This window comes from Hippocampus comes, unplaced genomic scaffold, assembly GCF_001891065.2.
Source record: "Hippocampus comes isolate QL1 unplaced genomic scaffold, H_comes_QL1_v1.1 scaffold122, whole genome shotgun sequence".
NCBI classification, from domain to species: domain Eukaryota; kingdom Metazoa; phylum Chordata; class Actinopteri; order Syngnathiformes; family Syngnathidae; genus Hippocampus; species Hippocampus comes.
Window position 1 is genome coordinate 2,825,271 of NW_017842059.1, and position 16,152 is coordinate 2,841,422.

The window sequence follows — 16,152 nt, forward strand, 5'->3', positions numbered from 1 at the left end:
TATATATATATATATAAAACCGATGTTAAAAATACCTTTTAGGAGGATTCCTTTTTTTTTTTTTTTTTTTTTTAATGGCGATTAGGTAAGGTAGGTTTATGTTTCCTGAATCTTGTACAATCATTTTGATAAAAGACAAAAAGCATTTAGAAAAGACACAAATTTTGAAAATGAGATAACATATACAAAAATTAAGAGGAATCAGAAGGCAAAATATTAAATGCATGATGTGCAATAAATCGTGCAATACTAGTTGTAAACTTTAATGCAGACAAGGGTCAGGAGATATTCCTCAAACTTTGAACAGTCCGCACCCTGAATCATAAAGGTGTTTCAAGCCCTCCGTGAACTGGGAAATAATCTACTTGCTAATGAACACGCGCTTCATCATTTTGGTTTTGCTTTTGTCAACAATTTGGCCTCGTCTTTCAATTGTCTATTGAATGATCTCCACACTTTATAACATGAAACGGTGGCCTAAGACTTCTGCACAGTTGTATGTAGAAGCAGCTGAAAATGAATTTCATTTCTACAATGACCATGGTAACTTCAAAACAATATCTTGTTGCAATACTGTGAGTTTTAATGTCTTTGGACTCTCTTCCTTCTGACAGTGGCGGTTGATGGTACCTTACGCGTGGACTGGAGCCCGTCGAGCTCCCTGTCTGACCTTGCGCTATTGGGGAGCGCGCAAACCCGCCTGGTGCGCAGACTGATTTTGACAGCACCTTTGGGTGCACTGGACTTCAGCCAGGTGCCCCAAACTCTCCTTTCTTACACTATGTCACATGGGTCTGTTTTAAAAGCAGTCTAGTCAAGTAAGTTAAAACACACACACAATTGTCTGCAAACAACAAGCGCAATTATTTTATCATTTAGAAGCCCAAGTTCCATCCATCCATCCAATTTTTATAACACTCGTTCTCATTCGTGGCACAGAAAATTTGGAGGAGAGGCAGGGTACACCCTGGACTGGTTGCAAAGTCGAAGTAAACTAGACAAAATTAAGTAAACACTACATTACATTGCAATACACTACCAGATGATGCATGAACTAAAAAAACTAAAAAAAACAACAACAAAAAAACACAATACTTGTCAATGTTGAGGCATTTATTGTCCCTAAATTTAGTATCGTATTTTCCAGATTAATAAATTGCTTTGGAATATAAATCGCATCGGCCATAAAATGCATAATAAAGAAGAAAAAAGAAATATGTAAATCACACTGGAGTACAAGTCGCATTCTTTGGGGACATTTTTGGGGATAAAATCCAACACCAAGAACAGACATGTCATCTTGAAAGGCAATTAAAAACCAAAATAAAAATAGAGAACAACAGGCGGAATAAGTGTACGATATGCCAACGTTGCATGACACATAAACCACGAACGGAGAACGTGCCTGGTATGTTCACGTTATATATTAAGAGTTATTCAGATAACTAGAGCAACCCAGCCGCTGGGGAGCAGTGCCCTCCCCTGGGGGTACACTGTTCCCCGGTGCCGGTCCCAAGCCCGGAGAAATGGGGAGGGTTGCGTCAGGAAGGGCATCCGGCATAAAACTTTTGCCAAGACGGACATGCGAGTTGACAGGGCGGTTTTCAGGGACGGATGGGAATTAGTGACTCGCTGTGGCGCCCCCTGAAAAGGGACGAGCCGAAAGAAGAAGAAGAAGATTCAGATAACTAGAGCATAAAGAACATGCTAACAAGTTGACCAAACCATCAGTGTCACTCCAAATCATGAAATCTAATGAAATCTTCATCATCGGTGTCAACTCCACCAACTCTGAAGGTCGAAGATGCGGCACTTCCTCTTCTATGTCGCTTACATCAGACTCGTTGTCTACTCATCAACACAAGCCTAGAGTGCCCTCTTTTGCAGTTTAATGTGAAAATAACATGTGAAATTACATAATAATGTGTCAGTAATTTCACACATATAAGTCAAATTCACCCCCGGCCAAACTATGAAAAAAAACCTGCTATTTATAGTCCGGAAAATATTGTAACCTCAATTTAGTTGGGTAAATGAATGAGGTGTGAGTTCACAAAACCCCATGAATCCTCCAAAATCAGTTGATGAAAAAAAAAAAAAAATCAACATTGTGTTATTTAAGATGCATGCCCTTTTCCCGCATATTTACATTGCAAAAACGACAATTACCACTCAACCCCATGGATTCCATCTGTGCCACTTATTGACATAACAGTGCTCAATTGGTCAAAACATTTGATGACATGTTCATCCGCTGCCAGGATTGGTCAAAACAAAAGTCTTGGTAGGCGTGCACTTTCCGATTCATCCAATCAGCTCAAATTATTGTACAGAATGTCCCGCCTATGCCTAGCATATCACATTGGAGCAGTTCCAGATTGCTACTAAGGGAGACCTAATTTGAGGGATTCATGTATCAATCTGGGTCTTGCCAGATTCTGATTCTTTTTAACCTCTTCACAAAAGAATGCCATAGTTGACAAATATGTTCCAGTATAATTTATTGGGCAAAGCTCCTTCAATGCAAGACAGTGCATATATACAGAAAAATGTCAAAAACTCTATTTACAACAAATATATACTGTATATTGACAAAAACACTGAATAGAGTTCAACAATAACGTCCATGTTCAGTCAATTGCAAATGTGCAAACGATTGTACTCTTATGTAGCATCTTTCACTTCAGTACACTCCACACACTATCTTGAACCTTGAAAAAAAAGAGAGAGAAGAGACATGACTGAGTTCCAAATGAATATAACACACTTGAAATGAACTCTAGCAGCCTTATTTCGGTTGAATCTCACTTGTGCGCTCAGCGTTGAAAGGGGCATCACTTGACTTTCGTGCCAGCGTAAGTCTCGTCTACAGTATTTGGGGCCGTGTTACGCCTCTCTGGGCATTCCAGCGCATGGGGTTGCCTCGCCCTGACTCATCTGCATCGTCATTTTCGAGCTTGTTCAGTGCTGGCCAATCTGCAAATTTGGTCAAACTCTGTGTGCAGGTGGCGTAATGCGATTTTGGTCCATTGGATGGTAAATGGTCAATGCGCTTTTCTACCTCGGGTACTCAAAGCGCTTCACACTGTGTCCTCATTTACCTACTGGTGACGCAGCATCAGGAGCAACTCGGGGGGTGTCAGTATCTTGCTCAAGGACAAAAGCAATTTCAACTAATATACTAAGCCGCGAGATTTGCTTCATCAAAGCCAAAAGACACAGTCATTTGCCTTGTGAAGCAGAGATGATTTTTCTCACACAATCCTTACCAGATAATTACATAATAAATCAAACCATCCAACTGTTCAAATATTCATCATATAACGCAACCATGTGCTCACTTACTCCGTTAGTCTAAAAATGTTAACCAGTGGATTGACTCACCAGCCGTTCAGCGTAATTAGGAATGCTTTTTGTGTGTGTGTGTGTGTGTGTGTGTGTGTGTGTGTGTAGGACTCAAAATGGAATCTCACTCAGACTCGTTTTAGTTCAAATTAATATTGTTTTGAATATTGTTTTGCAAGAAGAGCACCAAAACAGCTTGATGAATGTGTGTTTTTCATGCAATTGTGGCCCAGTGTGCATCAAAAAAAAAGAAAAAAAAAGACAGAACAATGACTCATTCTACATTTCACTGAACAAGAAGACCTTGTGTAGCCTTGACTTTGTCTTGTCATCTTTACTATGCTTGTTGGCAGGGTTTTGAAGTTGCCTTTTAACAATCTAGGATATGCAGCAAGGGGAGTAAAGATGACGCCATGAGAATATGGCTAGGTTTTTTTTTGTGTTGTTTTGTTTTAATTGCCTTTTTATCCATTAATGTGTCACAGTCAGGCCAATTCAAATGGCAGATCCACTGGATCACGGAGAAACGAATATCCGCATGACTTCTGGTAAAAATGTTGCTATTTGTTACAGTGTTTCGTTTCACTGAGCGGTTTATTTTATTTAATTTTTTTTCACCTCTTTTCTAAGCGATCATTAGTCCCCGTTGCATTGTAAAATGTCTTGCACACCTTGGCAGTTGTATGAGCAAGTAGAAGAAGTTGAATCTGTGACTAAAAGCATGATTTGTTTGTGTGTGTGTGTGTGTGTGTGTGTGTGTGTGTGTGTGTGTGTGTGTGTGTGTGTGTGTGCGTGTGTGTGTGTGTGTGGCTGGGACAGAATTAAACTACAGTATTTTCATATTCATTCATAGAGGAAAAAGATTTCTGAACTGTAAGTTCCTTGTGGCTGCCCATGTTTGAGGAAAAATTTGATACATCTCAAAATCATACTCTGTATTACATATAAAATTTGAAATTGGCAGGAACGTAAACAAACAAGCGAATCAGACTGGAGTCATCCCCGGCCCTCAATGCTAATGCTGAAATGTGTTCCTTTTTTTTTTTTATTTTCACCATCAATGTTTTTTTCTGGACAACAATCTGATTATCTGTGGATAGATCACGGAAAGCCAGAGTTTGTTTTGCTAATCAAAAAGGAGCACAACATCTCCTCGGGGTGTATGACACATCTCCTTTAGATGATCCTCTGTCTGATCTGTGAGTTCCACTGTGGCACAAGAGGCTTATCAGACCTCCAGGCTGCCGTTGATGCCGTCTCAACCTTGGGATCCCCCTGCTTCTTCCTCTTACAGGACCCGACTGACAGACACATTTGCTCTCGTTTTTTTGTCTGCCTTGTTGCCTGACATGTTGTTGCAATTAGTGGAACCGTCATGTCAATGCTTATGGAGGACACGTCCATGTGTGAAGGGTCTTTGGTTTGGTTATTCTTTGCATATCTTATCTTCTCCACACTGAGTAATGACAACGCATTTTGCGGCCACTGATAAAAAAATACAAGTACCGTTCCTGTCACGTTGCGTGGTGGTGGAGGACCCCAAAAAGCAGACAGGAAGGAGGAGCAGGGTAAACTAGACAAATTGCATTAACAAAACACTGAGGAAACTAAATCTAAAACAAAGAAAGTCATGAAAACAAAAAGAATCCAAAGTAACAAACAAAAACCTTGGCTGAAGCAAAAAACTAACAGTAACAGAAAAAACAATAGAAACCATGACAGAGACAATGACAGAAACAGTGACCCGACATTGAGTGATCGTGCCGGGAGTCCTTTAAAACAAACAACTCATGACACAATGACCAACAGGTGTGCAGCTGCAGGCGGAGCCCTACAGTGCCACCTGTTGGTCACAAACAGAACCATGGCAGTACCCCTCCCTCAAGGGACTGACGTGAATGTGGCTCGGCTCAACGTGATTGGCGCACGATCACCAGCTTCTCCATCGCCTGGGAGATTCTATTGAGCGCCAGTCATCAGAGTAGAGCAAGGACAAAACGGTATGCTAGTTGTGTCGTGCTATCTGGGTCCATGCAGTTATTTCAGGTCCACCAATATATATTGTACATATCGAGAATATATTTCAAGTATATTTTAGGATAAAGTTGGTAGGTCATTTGGGCATTTCACAAGTAGTTTACATGCTGAAAAAATGTGGGTACCCCTGGTCTAGAGTGACACAACGGTAGAAACATTCACCAATTTCAGTGGAGTTGGTCTCCCTTTTTTGTCAGTGCATCAAAGTCTGGTGTTAGTTTTGTTGTGGAAATTCTCAAGATCAGAGCTGAAGAGTTGCTCCGTTAACTTGGATCTGTGACGGGCTTTGTTGATATTCGTGACGCTGAATGTCTGCTCACACAATGTAGGTCGAGCCAAACACTCGGCGCTCACTGTCCACTTTCCTTCGGTCTGCTCATTTTTACAGTAGGGCTTAAAAGCCAAAGGATAAATGAAAGCGGAACATAAACGTAAAACATTTGTGGGCCTGGAGAGATTGCACAAGGCTCATTGCCTTTTTTATCCATGCCAAAATACAAGTAACAATATCCAGAAGAGAGGGTTTAAAGGGACTCTTGGGGCAACTAAGCAGATGTGGATCTGGGCAAATCAGTTGCACCAACAGCAAAAGAACAAGACTCAAAATCAGATCGGAACAGTGAAGAAGATATTTGTGTCTGATATCAATAAATAAATGTATGCATGTGTGTGTGTGTGTGTGTGTGTGTGTGTGTGTGTGTGTGTGTGTGTGTGTGTGTGTTCATGTATTCCTTCTGTGTTCTACTGCTGGGTTTGCGATGAGACTTTGATCAGTTGCAACTTTTGCAGCCTGTTAACTATCGTAGCTCACACATAACGTTTTAAAGTGCTTCCCTCGGCCTTCAAGATTCCTGTTCTTTGCCCGTGTCCTCGGTGAATTGTACATGAAACAAACTCTGAATGAGAATAATGATAAAAGACATCACAAGCTGCAATTGCAGACTGCTGAGCGCTAACAACTTCCGGTGACGCAGGTCACGCGCCACCGCAGGTTAAAGATTTACCCGCTTTATTTTATTTTATTTTTTAAATACTTTTTGTAAAAATGAGACTGATAGGATGATTAGGGTGTACATTAACACCCAAAAATATATTACTAACATGCACAAAGACACACAAATGGTTGTTTGTTTGTTTTTTCTCCTCGACACCCCTCGCGATCGACTTGGGACCAGTCCGCGATCTCCCGGTCGATTGCGATCGACGTAATGGGCACCTCTGTAATCTAGATCATAAAATGTTCAGTTGGCAAACATCTTTGCATTTGTTTGCAACCTTGAACAAACACTGACGAAAAATCGTACCCCCGCTAACCTCGCCGCTCAGTGGGATACCAGCTGCAGGCAACTGTTTATTCGTGTGTGCCGACCCAATCTGCACCTGTTGAGATGAACATATCCAGCTCAAACCATTCGATCAGACAAGTGTTGTGACCCATATTGGGTATCAGTACAGTCAGTCAGCTGCGCGTGTGGTCTTTCGTGTTGATGTGCCTGGTCCTCACGTGAATGCCGGTTGAATGAGTGACAGTTGATTGATCTTGTCACCACCCGATACTCTCTTTGTGGACTTTGAGAGTTCACCTTTCTCTGCTGGCTCATTCCGGAGTCAAATAAATCTCTTGGGCTGTCAACAAAACAAAGTGTATAATTTTTTTTTGGAAGTACCAGTATTTTTTTTAACGGTAATTTCATCTCATTGGAAAAATTATGGCCCACTCACATCTTTAGTTGCATCGATTATTAAATGTGACTTTTATATTTGATGAATGTCCATCATCTATATCTTGAGCAACAAAGGAAACATTAAAAAAAAAAAAAAAAAAAAAACATTTTTTTCACTTAGTCCAGCTGGCGAAGAAGGTTTTAATATGTGTACCGGAATATTGAGAGACACAACTTCAGAGCAACAATACAACGCAGACATCTGAATAAAAAGAAACCCAGCTGAAAATGTTTCCATTTTATAACTTGTTTTATCTTTTAAACAGAATTTGGCATGGAAGTTGGTCATCAAGAGGTACCAAAAGAAAAAAATAAAACATTTTTAGGGGGTGATCAAGAGCTATTTTCCAATCAGTTTTTTCGACAGCCACTGTCACATTTTGTCTCATGACAATTAGAATTTGCACAAGTCCATGACAGAAAATGTTTTCCAGTTTTGGAATGACCCTTATGTCTGGAAACCTCGGTGTGATCGCTTGCCTTCAAATGGAAGAGACAAAGAGTGAAACTGTGTTTCCTTCCGAGTCATCACAGGGAGCAGTCGACTGTGGAACATTCACACTGAGTTGAATGACTGACTCTTCTCCTCCCCTTCGGAGTCACGCTGTTTTCTCATCCTTCCAGGTGAATGTTGATGACACCACTGAAATGTTACCCAAATCAAGGCGAGCTTTGACCATTCAAGAGATTGCAGCGTTGGCACGATCCTCCCTGCACGGTGAGTTCAGTGGACACAAACAGACACGCAGGCGGAACATAAAAGGCCTAACATCATCATTTTGTTCATTATCCTGATGTCTGTTTTGACCTCTCACACAAAGGTTTGACCCACAACTTCTTTCTTTTGCCACCCAAATTTGGGAGGATTTACAAATTGTACAACCTTTAAAACCATTTTAATTCTGAGGTTCTAGCGTATTGGCCCGAATATAAGACGGCCCTGATTATAAGACGACCCCCTCTTTTTCAAGACTCAAGTTTGAAAAAAGACTTTTTGAACACCAAATTAATTTTTAGACAGAAAATAATTACAGTACATCTGAAACAAATGATTATAACAATATATTTGAGAGAAAAAGCATGTTATTTTTCCTCATTCAAATCTAAAGTGCAATCACTTTCGTAAATGAATGGCTTCTGGTTTTTGAAATGTAAATAACATCATAACTTCTCCTCAGCTGCCGGTTAACCTGGCCGATCTTCGACCCACTTTTCTCCAGATTGTCACTAGGTTTCTCAATTTTCTGTTATCTCTTCTACTATTTTTTTCTCTTTTCCTTCTTATCGCTATTTTTTATTTTTCTTCTTCGTGCTACCGCTATTTTTATTTTTATTCTTCGTGACAGGGGTTCACTTTGGCCTGGGGAGTCAAGTTCAGCATTCGCTTCAATGATATCTGGCGCCATCTAGCGTCGTGAATGGGTATAATGTCTAGATGCCAAATATAAGACGACCCCCACTTTTTCAGTCTTATTTCAATGCAAAAAACACCGTCTTATATTCGGGCCAATACGGTACTTCATCTTCACGCGTTTGTGTTCTGATGCTAACCCTTTCATGCACCCTGTAACCTGATAACATGAAAAGCTGTCCGCTGTAGTAGCCGCTGTCCCCAAAAGGGTAAAAGAAGTCGTAATGCAGTAACATAAGCTTTAAAATTTGTCTCACAGGTATTTCCCAGGTAGTGAAGGACCATGTGACAAAGCCCACCGCCATGGCACAGGGCAGAGTAGCCCACCTCATCGAGTGGAAGGGATGGTGTAAACCACTGGAAACGCCCACGGCCCTGGAATCAGACTTTAATTCTTATTCCGATCTCACCGAGGGAGAGCAGGAGGCCCGTTTTGCTGCAGGTATGATCTTGTTTGAGGTTGCGCACATTGCTATGTCTCCATCCCCCTTTTTAAATATGAATACAGCATGACTGAGATTTTCAAAAGGATCTCAATGGCATGCAATGGCATATTGGCCTTTAGAACAGGTACTACATTAGTATCCTAAGGGACAGTATGTTTGAGTTCACCAGTAAGATTGAAATGGAATCTGTCTCCAAAGGCTGTGCTAAGAACATAATTACCATTGCCTAGTTTTAAATCCCAGCGGGGAACAACACATTCCATGTGTGAGATTTCAAACTGAACCATAGCAGGATTATAGATCCTGCCCGACTCTTTAGTATACTGTAACTCCATGAGCACTAATCCATCATGCAACCCTTTCCATGAACAGCATCTGCTTGACTGTAAGCGGTTAGCAGTGTGCAAGCTTGTGTTGTCCAAAGTTGCAGAGTCATTTCATCATCAAAAATAAAAAAATAAAAAAACCCACAAACTATCAGGCTTGTGTGAGTTCGATATTGTCATCCAAGCACAACAAGTAGAAACAAGATAACAACAAGACCTATTATTCCTGTGCGTAATGTCAGACGTTATCAGTAAAACTCAATGACATTCATTTCCGTGACGGTACTTATTTTCTTTCTTTTATTTTCCCTTGGTTTACTTCGAGCTGAATTCATTATCGCCAATCCTTCTTTTAACACTCTGACATCTCTTGCAGCCCCCCTATTTATTTATCTCATCCTAACATCCGTTTTTCACCTCGTCTCCGCTCGCTTTCTCCCTGCAATGCAGACTCTCAAGGTTAATTTGCTCGGTAAGATTTTGCTTGTGACGCGTGCCACCATGACGGAGCGCTTTCTACATGTCTTTTTGTTCCCTTTTTTTCCCCTCTCTTCTTCAGTCTTACAATTCACAAGATTTTTTTTAACTGTTTCTTTCTCAAATAGTTGGGCCTCTGGAGTTTCTGCCCATCCGGAAAGTATAAAATGACACATTTTCTCAGGGTATCCCTGTTTCCTTCGACATTATGAAATCAAGCTTTTTAAGTGAATTGAAAAAGGGCGGCCCGGTGGTCGACTGGTTAGCGCGTCGGCCGAACAGTGCGGAGATGCAGGGTTACATTCCAGCTCGGGCCTTAATGTGTGGAGTTTGCATGTGCTCCCCGTGCTTGTGTGGGTTTTCTCCCACATTCCAAAAACATGCGTGGCAGGTTAATGGAACACTCCAAATTGTGGGGTGCGTATGAGCGCGGATGGCTGTTCGTTTATGTGTGCCCTGCGATTGGCTGGCAACCAATTCAGGGTGTCCCCCGCCTATTGCCCGAAGACAGCTGGGATAGGCTGCAGCATGCCCCGCGACCCTTGTGAGGACAAGCGGATTAGAAAATGGATGGATGGAAAACTCTAAATTGTCCATCGAGTTGAATGTAAGCGTTAATGGTTGTTTGTCTATATGTGTCATGTGATTGGCTAGTGAGCAGTCCAGAGGGTACCCTGCCTAAAGTCTGCTGGGCAAGGCTCCAGCACACCTGGAAACCCCTCCTGAGGATAAACTGTACAGTGGTACCTCTGCTTACGAACGTCTCTTCATACGAAATTTTCAAGTTGCGAAACAGGAAAATATTGCCTCTTGTTACGAAAGAAATGTCAAGACACCAATGGTAAAAATACAGTATGGGGTGCTCCGCCCATCATTTTAATTCTTCACTCTATTCTTTGTTTTTTACATTATGCAGAACTCTTATTTATTGTCCAATAATCTAATTGTAACATGTATTTGTTACCTATTTTGATGCATTTTTATGCTTTATAAAACATTTATAAATTTTGGGGGGCTCGGAACGAATTAGGGCATTTACATGGAAAATGCGTCTCTACTTACAACATTTTCTAGTTAAGAAATTTCTTACAGAACCAATTAACTTCGTAAGCCGAGGTACCACTGTATAGATGATGGATGGATGGACTGGTGGCTAGGCATTGCAGAGACCCAACTAGTTGCATGCAAGCTGTTAACACGTCAATTTTCTCTGTCTTAATTTCTTTTTGTCTTAATATTAACCCTTTCATGCACCTTGTAACCTGATAACACTTGGAAGGCAGTTAAGAATCTTAAAATTTGACTTTAAAATGCCTGTACAGCAAACACAGATTTCATCATAGGTTTGTGGAATACATTGATTGAACGCCAAAAATCAACCATTACAATTTAATGTTTGACGTAACTGTACGGTGGCAAACATGCCCACCCCACCCCAATGAGGCGATTATGCAGTAGAAAACAAAAACGTAATGTTTTGTAATGGTGGTTTATAGGCCTCAAACGACTCTTTGGGGAGTGCGCTCAACAATTGTTTGGATGCTGTTAAAAATCGAGTCATGCAGATGAGCATAAAACCGGAGCTGCTGAGTCCTGTTATCTTGTCAACAGTCCACTTGTAGCCTGGTGATGGTGTCGCCGTGGGTGGCAGGACACACTGTGCAAATGTCAGTGAGCATGTTTGTGTGAAATGGAAAACACGACTGAAGCAGTGTTTGCTGTAGGCGGACTAAGAACTGAGAGTTTCTTGGGACACACACATGCATACAGTACACACACATACAGACTTTTTGCAGTTAATCCTCTTCACATTGCATGTTTATGTAACAGTGTGTACGGTATGTGGCAACGGCTGTTTGACCAAGTGTGTTTGTGTGTGTTTTTCTGCCTCAACGGCCGTGGCACAAGAAAGAGAGCGAGAGAGCTAATCTGTGAAAGTACAAATGTGTGCTGCGTCTGCAGATTGGCGTGGCACCTCTCTCCTCTTTGATTAAACCGTGAGTGCGTGTGTGCGTGTGTGTGTGCGTGTGTGTGTGTGTGTGCGTGTGTGTGTGTGTGTGTGTGTGTGTGTGTGTGTGTGTGTGTGTGTGTGTGTGTGTGAGTGTGTGTGCGTGCGTGCGTTTCCATTTAACCCACTCGTATGATTCACAGGTTTACGGAAAGCGCCGCTTCACTCTTGGCTGCAGCTGATCATGCCACATTGCTTGGCCATAATAACTGGATTCACCAAATCATGTTGCACCCCCGTATGGCGAAGAAAAGCCGCTGAGATACTTTAAAAATCTGTTCCAATTCCCTTTGCAATTTAGAAGAGAAAGAAATGGAACAGGCTTTTTTTTGGGTAAAAATGACATCAAACACATGCCAAGATGAAGCCACGCATTTCTGAATTTGTCTCTATGAAGGCCCCTCTAATCTCGCTTTCAGCCAAAGAAGATGCGTGAGGCAGATGGTTTTGTCAAAGAACCTGGCATCTGTTTGAGATTTTTTTTTTCCCCAGGTGCTTGCCCATGTGGGGTTCACCTGTTTTATGTAGATTGTGTAAAGTGCCTTGAGATAACTGTAGTTGTGAAACGTTTTCATTATATGAACTGATAGAATATTTACCCCCATGTTTTGAATTTCCATCCATCCATCCATTTTCTGATCCGCTTTATCCTCACAAGGGTCACAGGGGGTGCTGGAGCCGATCGCGGTTGTCTTCGGGCAGTAGGCGGGTGGACTCCCTGCCAGCCAATCACAGGGAACACAGAGACGAACAACAATCCGCGCTCACACTTATACGAGGGACAATTTGGAGTGCTCAATCAGCCTGCCATGCATGTTTTTGGAATGTGGGAGGAAACCAGAGTACCCGGAGAAAACCCACGCAGGCCCAGGGAAGAACATGCAAACTCCACACAGGAAGGCCAGAGTCGGGATTGAACCTGCGACCTCCGCACTGTGAGGTTGACGCACTGGCCTACCGGGCTGCCTGTTTTGAATTTGAAAAAGGATTTGGTGAATTCACGTTTAAAACTTGTGGGGTTCAGAACCTCCAAAAAAGTTATACCGCTGTCCTATAATTACAGTTGTTGGAATAAAAAAAAAAAAAAATCAATGTATAAAACTATATTCTCCCAAAATATTGACTTTTCCCCCCCCCTCATAAAATTACATTGTTATTGTAAAATTACAACTTTCTTCAAGGAATGTTTTGAATTTTGTCATCGTATTGTAACTATTGTAACTATCTTTTGTGCGCCGCTCTCATAATCCTTCACAAGGCAGCGGTGACAGAGCTCGTTGGATGCCACCCTCGACAATCCTATTCACACCCACGACTGTGGTGCTTTTGAATCCCCAAAAGTCATTTCCTGCTCTGGTGTATGCAGAAAGAGAGAAAAAGGGAATGACAGAAACAAAAAAAAAAAAAGCACCATCTGCCGGACCTGATGGTCTGAGTACCACCACCCTCCCCCAGCCCACATCCTAATAATAACACCCCTGACACAGACGGTGTATGCAGCTAAAACTGTCTCATAAGGTTATTTGCATTTTATTACAAAAAGGGAGAATTCTAAAGACACGGAGACAGAGCAGAGGATCAAGACAGTGGACATGAATCAAAATTGGAGACAAACTCAAACGCAGCCCTTGGACACAGATAAAATCAAAAAGTTTGGGGAGAGGTTGTCTCTCTGTGGATGCAAGAGGAATGAGGGGAAAGGTGGAAAAAAATCTGAAGCTTTTTGGAAGAATGCAGAAATAATTGAGAACCGAGGCAGCAGGCTGGTACGTTTTGACGCGGCAGTACAAACGAAATGAGGTGCAGATCGTGCTGATTTATTGACAGATCGGGTGATGTGTGGATGCGAGTAGAATCTCAGCAGACATGGCGGACTGACGGGACGTGGAATGACAACAAATTTAACGAGGAAGGACCGGAGCAGAGCATGATGGTACGGCGAAACCAGGATATTTAAACCTGTGATAAAGAGACAAGGACAGTCGGGGAGATGCGAAGCACAAAGCAATGAAACAAAAGGCAACGCAAGAGACTGGTTTTAGTCTGAGAGACAACTAGAAAAGGCTCACCGTGAAGGGGATTGTTGTAGCTGACAGAAGAGTAAAATTGCATGAGGGAAGAAGATTTGCTCCTGAACACGTCTACTCTAACACACTAACATCAGCCTAATCTATTTCGAAACACAGTGCTTTATACAATGCTGGTTCGCAACAGTACCAGCACTTTTAGCCTCTAGCGAGAGACTTTACATGCACCCACAGTGACCCTCTCTTGTTCTACAGTACTTCTCTCTTGCACTTGGTGAAACTTATACGACTCCTTCAGTAATTCGGGTACCACCAACATTTTTTTTTTCTGCCTCCAGTGGCATCTTATACACATGTCATTGAAGCTGCAAAGATACTCATAATGTAACATCCACATCCACGCACATATCTATCTATCTATCTATCTCCATCCATCCTAGCTGTCTTCGGGCAGTAGGCGGGGGGACACCCTGAACCAGTTGCCAGCCAATCGCAGTCCACACAGAGACGAACAACCATCCCCGCACACATTCACACCTAGGGACAATTTAGAGTGTTCAATCAGCCTGACATGCATGTTTTTGGAATGTGGGAGGAAACCAGAGAACCTGGAGAAAACACACGCAGGCCTGGGGGGGAACATGCAAACTCCACACAGGGAGGCCGGAGCCGGGAATGCACATATATATATATATATATATATATGCGATGGGAATATTGCCAAAACCCGTTCGATTTACAATCACTGCACTTTGCTCCAGCCAGTCAAAAAGAGCTGCGTGACATGAGACACGGGTGTTTCCATGGCAACTATGTGTTTACTTGTGTGTGGAGGTGATTTACATGTGGTTGTGTGTTTGCAGGTGTCGCAGAACAGTTCGCAATTGCCGAGGCTAAACTGAGGGCCTGGTCGTCGATTGATGGTGACGATTCCAACGATGACTCATACGATGAAGATTTTCTGCCCGCCAACGAGCCTGCAACACAGAGCACAGGTATACACACACACACACACACACACACACACACACACACACACACACACACACACACACACACAAACACGCACACCCATGTCTGTATAACACGCACACACACGCACATTCGGATATGCATGTCCATCGTGTGACACACTGCCTCTGCAGGCAAGGAAATCGTATTAAAAATGCAAGAGGATATCCAATTACGCAAAGCAGCAAAATAATGTTGCAGGCAGATGAAAAGTGGGGCAGTGGGACACAGGACGCTTCGCAAAGAGAGCAGGATGGACATTGATGAGGACAGTCGGAATCAAATCTTTGTGAACTGCTTTGTGTGTGTGTGTGTGTGTGTGTGTGTGTGTGTGTGTGTGTGTGTGTGTGTGTGTGTGTGTGTGTGTGTGTGTGTGTGTGTGCATATTTTGGCAGCTCTTTCATTTTGATTACATTTCGCCACAAACTGCAGGTCATAACAGCCAGCTCTGTGTTGCCCATGTCTCTTCCTCAAGAAATTTGTGCCTTTTTCGCCTTTGGCAAAGGCCACAAACTTATTTCTTTGTTTCATTGATCAAGTCTGCATGAAATCAAGTCACTGTCATAGCTGATTTGAAAAGAGAGTCACAAGGATTACTAGGTAGCACCTAACAGTTATACGACAACATTTTGCAAAAGCATATTTCTCATTATACATGCTAATCCATCCATCTATCCATCTGATCCGCGTATCCTCACGATGGTCGCGGGGCGTGCTGGAGCCCATCCCAGCCGTCTTCGGGCAGTAAGCGGGGGACACGCAGAACTGGTTGCCAGCCAATCGCAGGGCACACAGAGACGAACAACCATTCACGCTCACAATCTCACCTAGGGACAATTTAGAGTGTTCGATCAGCCTGCCATGCATGTTTATGGAATGCGGGAGGAAACTGGAATACCCATAGAAAACCCATCCAGGCACGGGGAGAATATGCAAACTCCACAGAGCAAGGCCAAACCTTGCACCTCTGCACTGGGAGGCCGACACGCTAACCAGTCGACCACCGGGCCCCTATTCATGCTAATACAAAAGAAATTTAAGCTACAGGGATGAGAACATCAAAAGCCCTCTACTTCTATTCATCAAATTATCCATCCCTCCATTCATCCATTTCTATATCACGTGTCCTCACCAGGGTTGCTGGTGTGCAGGAGCCTATTCCAGCTGACTTTGGGTGAGGGATGAGGTACACTCAGTGATGCTTTTGCAACAGCGCGTTAGCAAAGAGCTTCGGCTGGCGACTAGTGCAGCATGTTGTGGAGTCACTCAGAAGTCAGTAATCATTGCCTTCGTAGGGGTAAATAAGCTACATTTAATATATGTATGTACACACATATATA

At 42.5% G+C, this 16,152-nt stretch overlaps 1 protein-coding gene across 5 annotated transcripts in view; it reads left to right on the top strand.

Annotated features, from left to right (window-relative positions):
• The window catches only part of fam131ab (family with sequence similarity 131 member Ab), a 23,962-nt gene that overhangs the window by 5,842 nt on the left and 1,968 nt on the right, over positions 1–16,152 (top strand). For 4 of the 5 annotated variants that reach the window (XM_019861616.1, XM_019861614.1, XM_019861615.1 and 1 more), the window contains exons 2-4: positions 7,731–7,824; positions 8,777–8,959; positions 14,665–14,796. In XM_019861616.1, coding sequence (XP_019717175.1) covers positions 7,755–7,824; positions 8,777–8,959; positions 14,665–14,796 — 385 coding nt within the window. In that variant the 5' untranslated portion in view covers positions 7,731–7,754. Of the gene's footprint in view, positions 1–614; positions 755–7,730; positions 7,825–8,776; positions 8,960–14,664; positions 14,797–16,152 lie in introns of all 5 variants that reach the window. The other variant, XM_019861613.1, reaches the window with a different exon arrangement.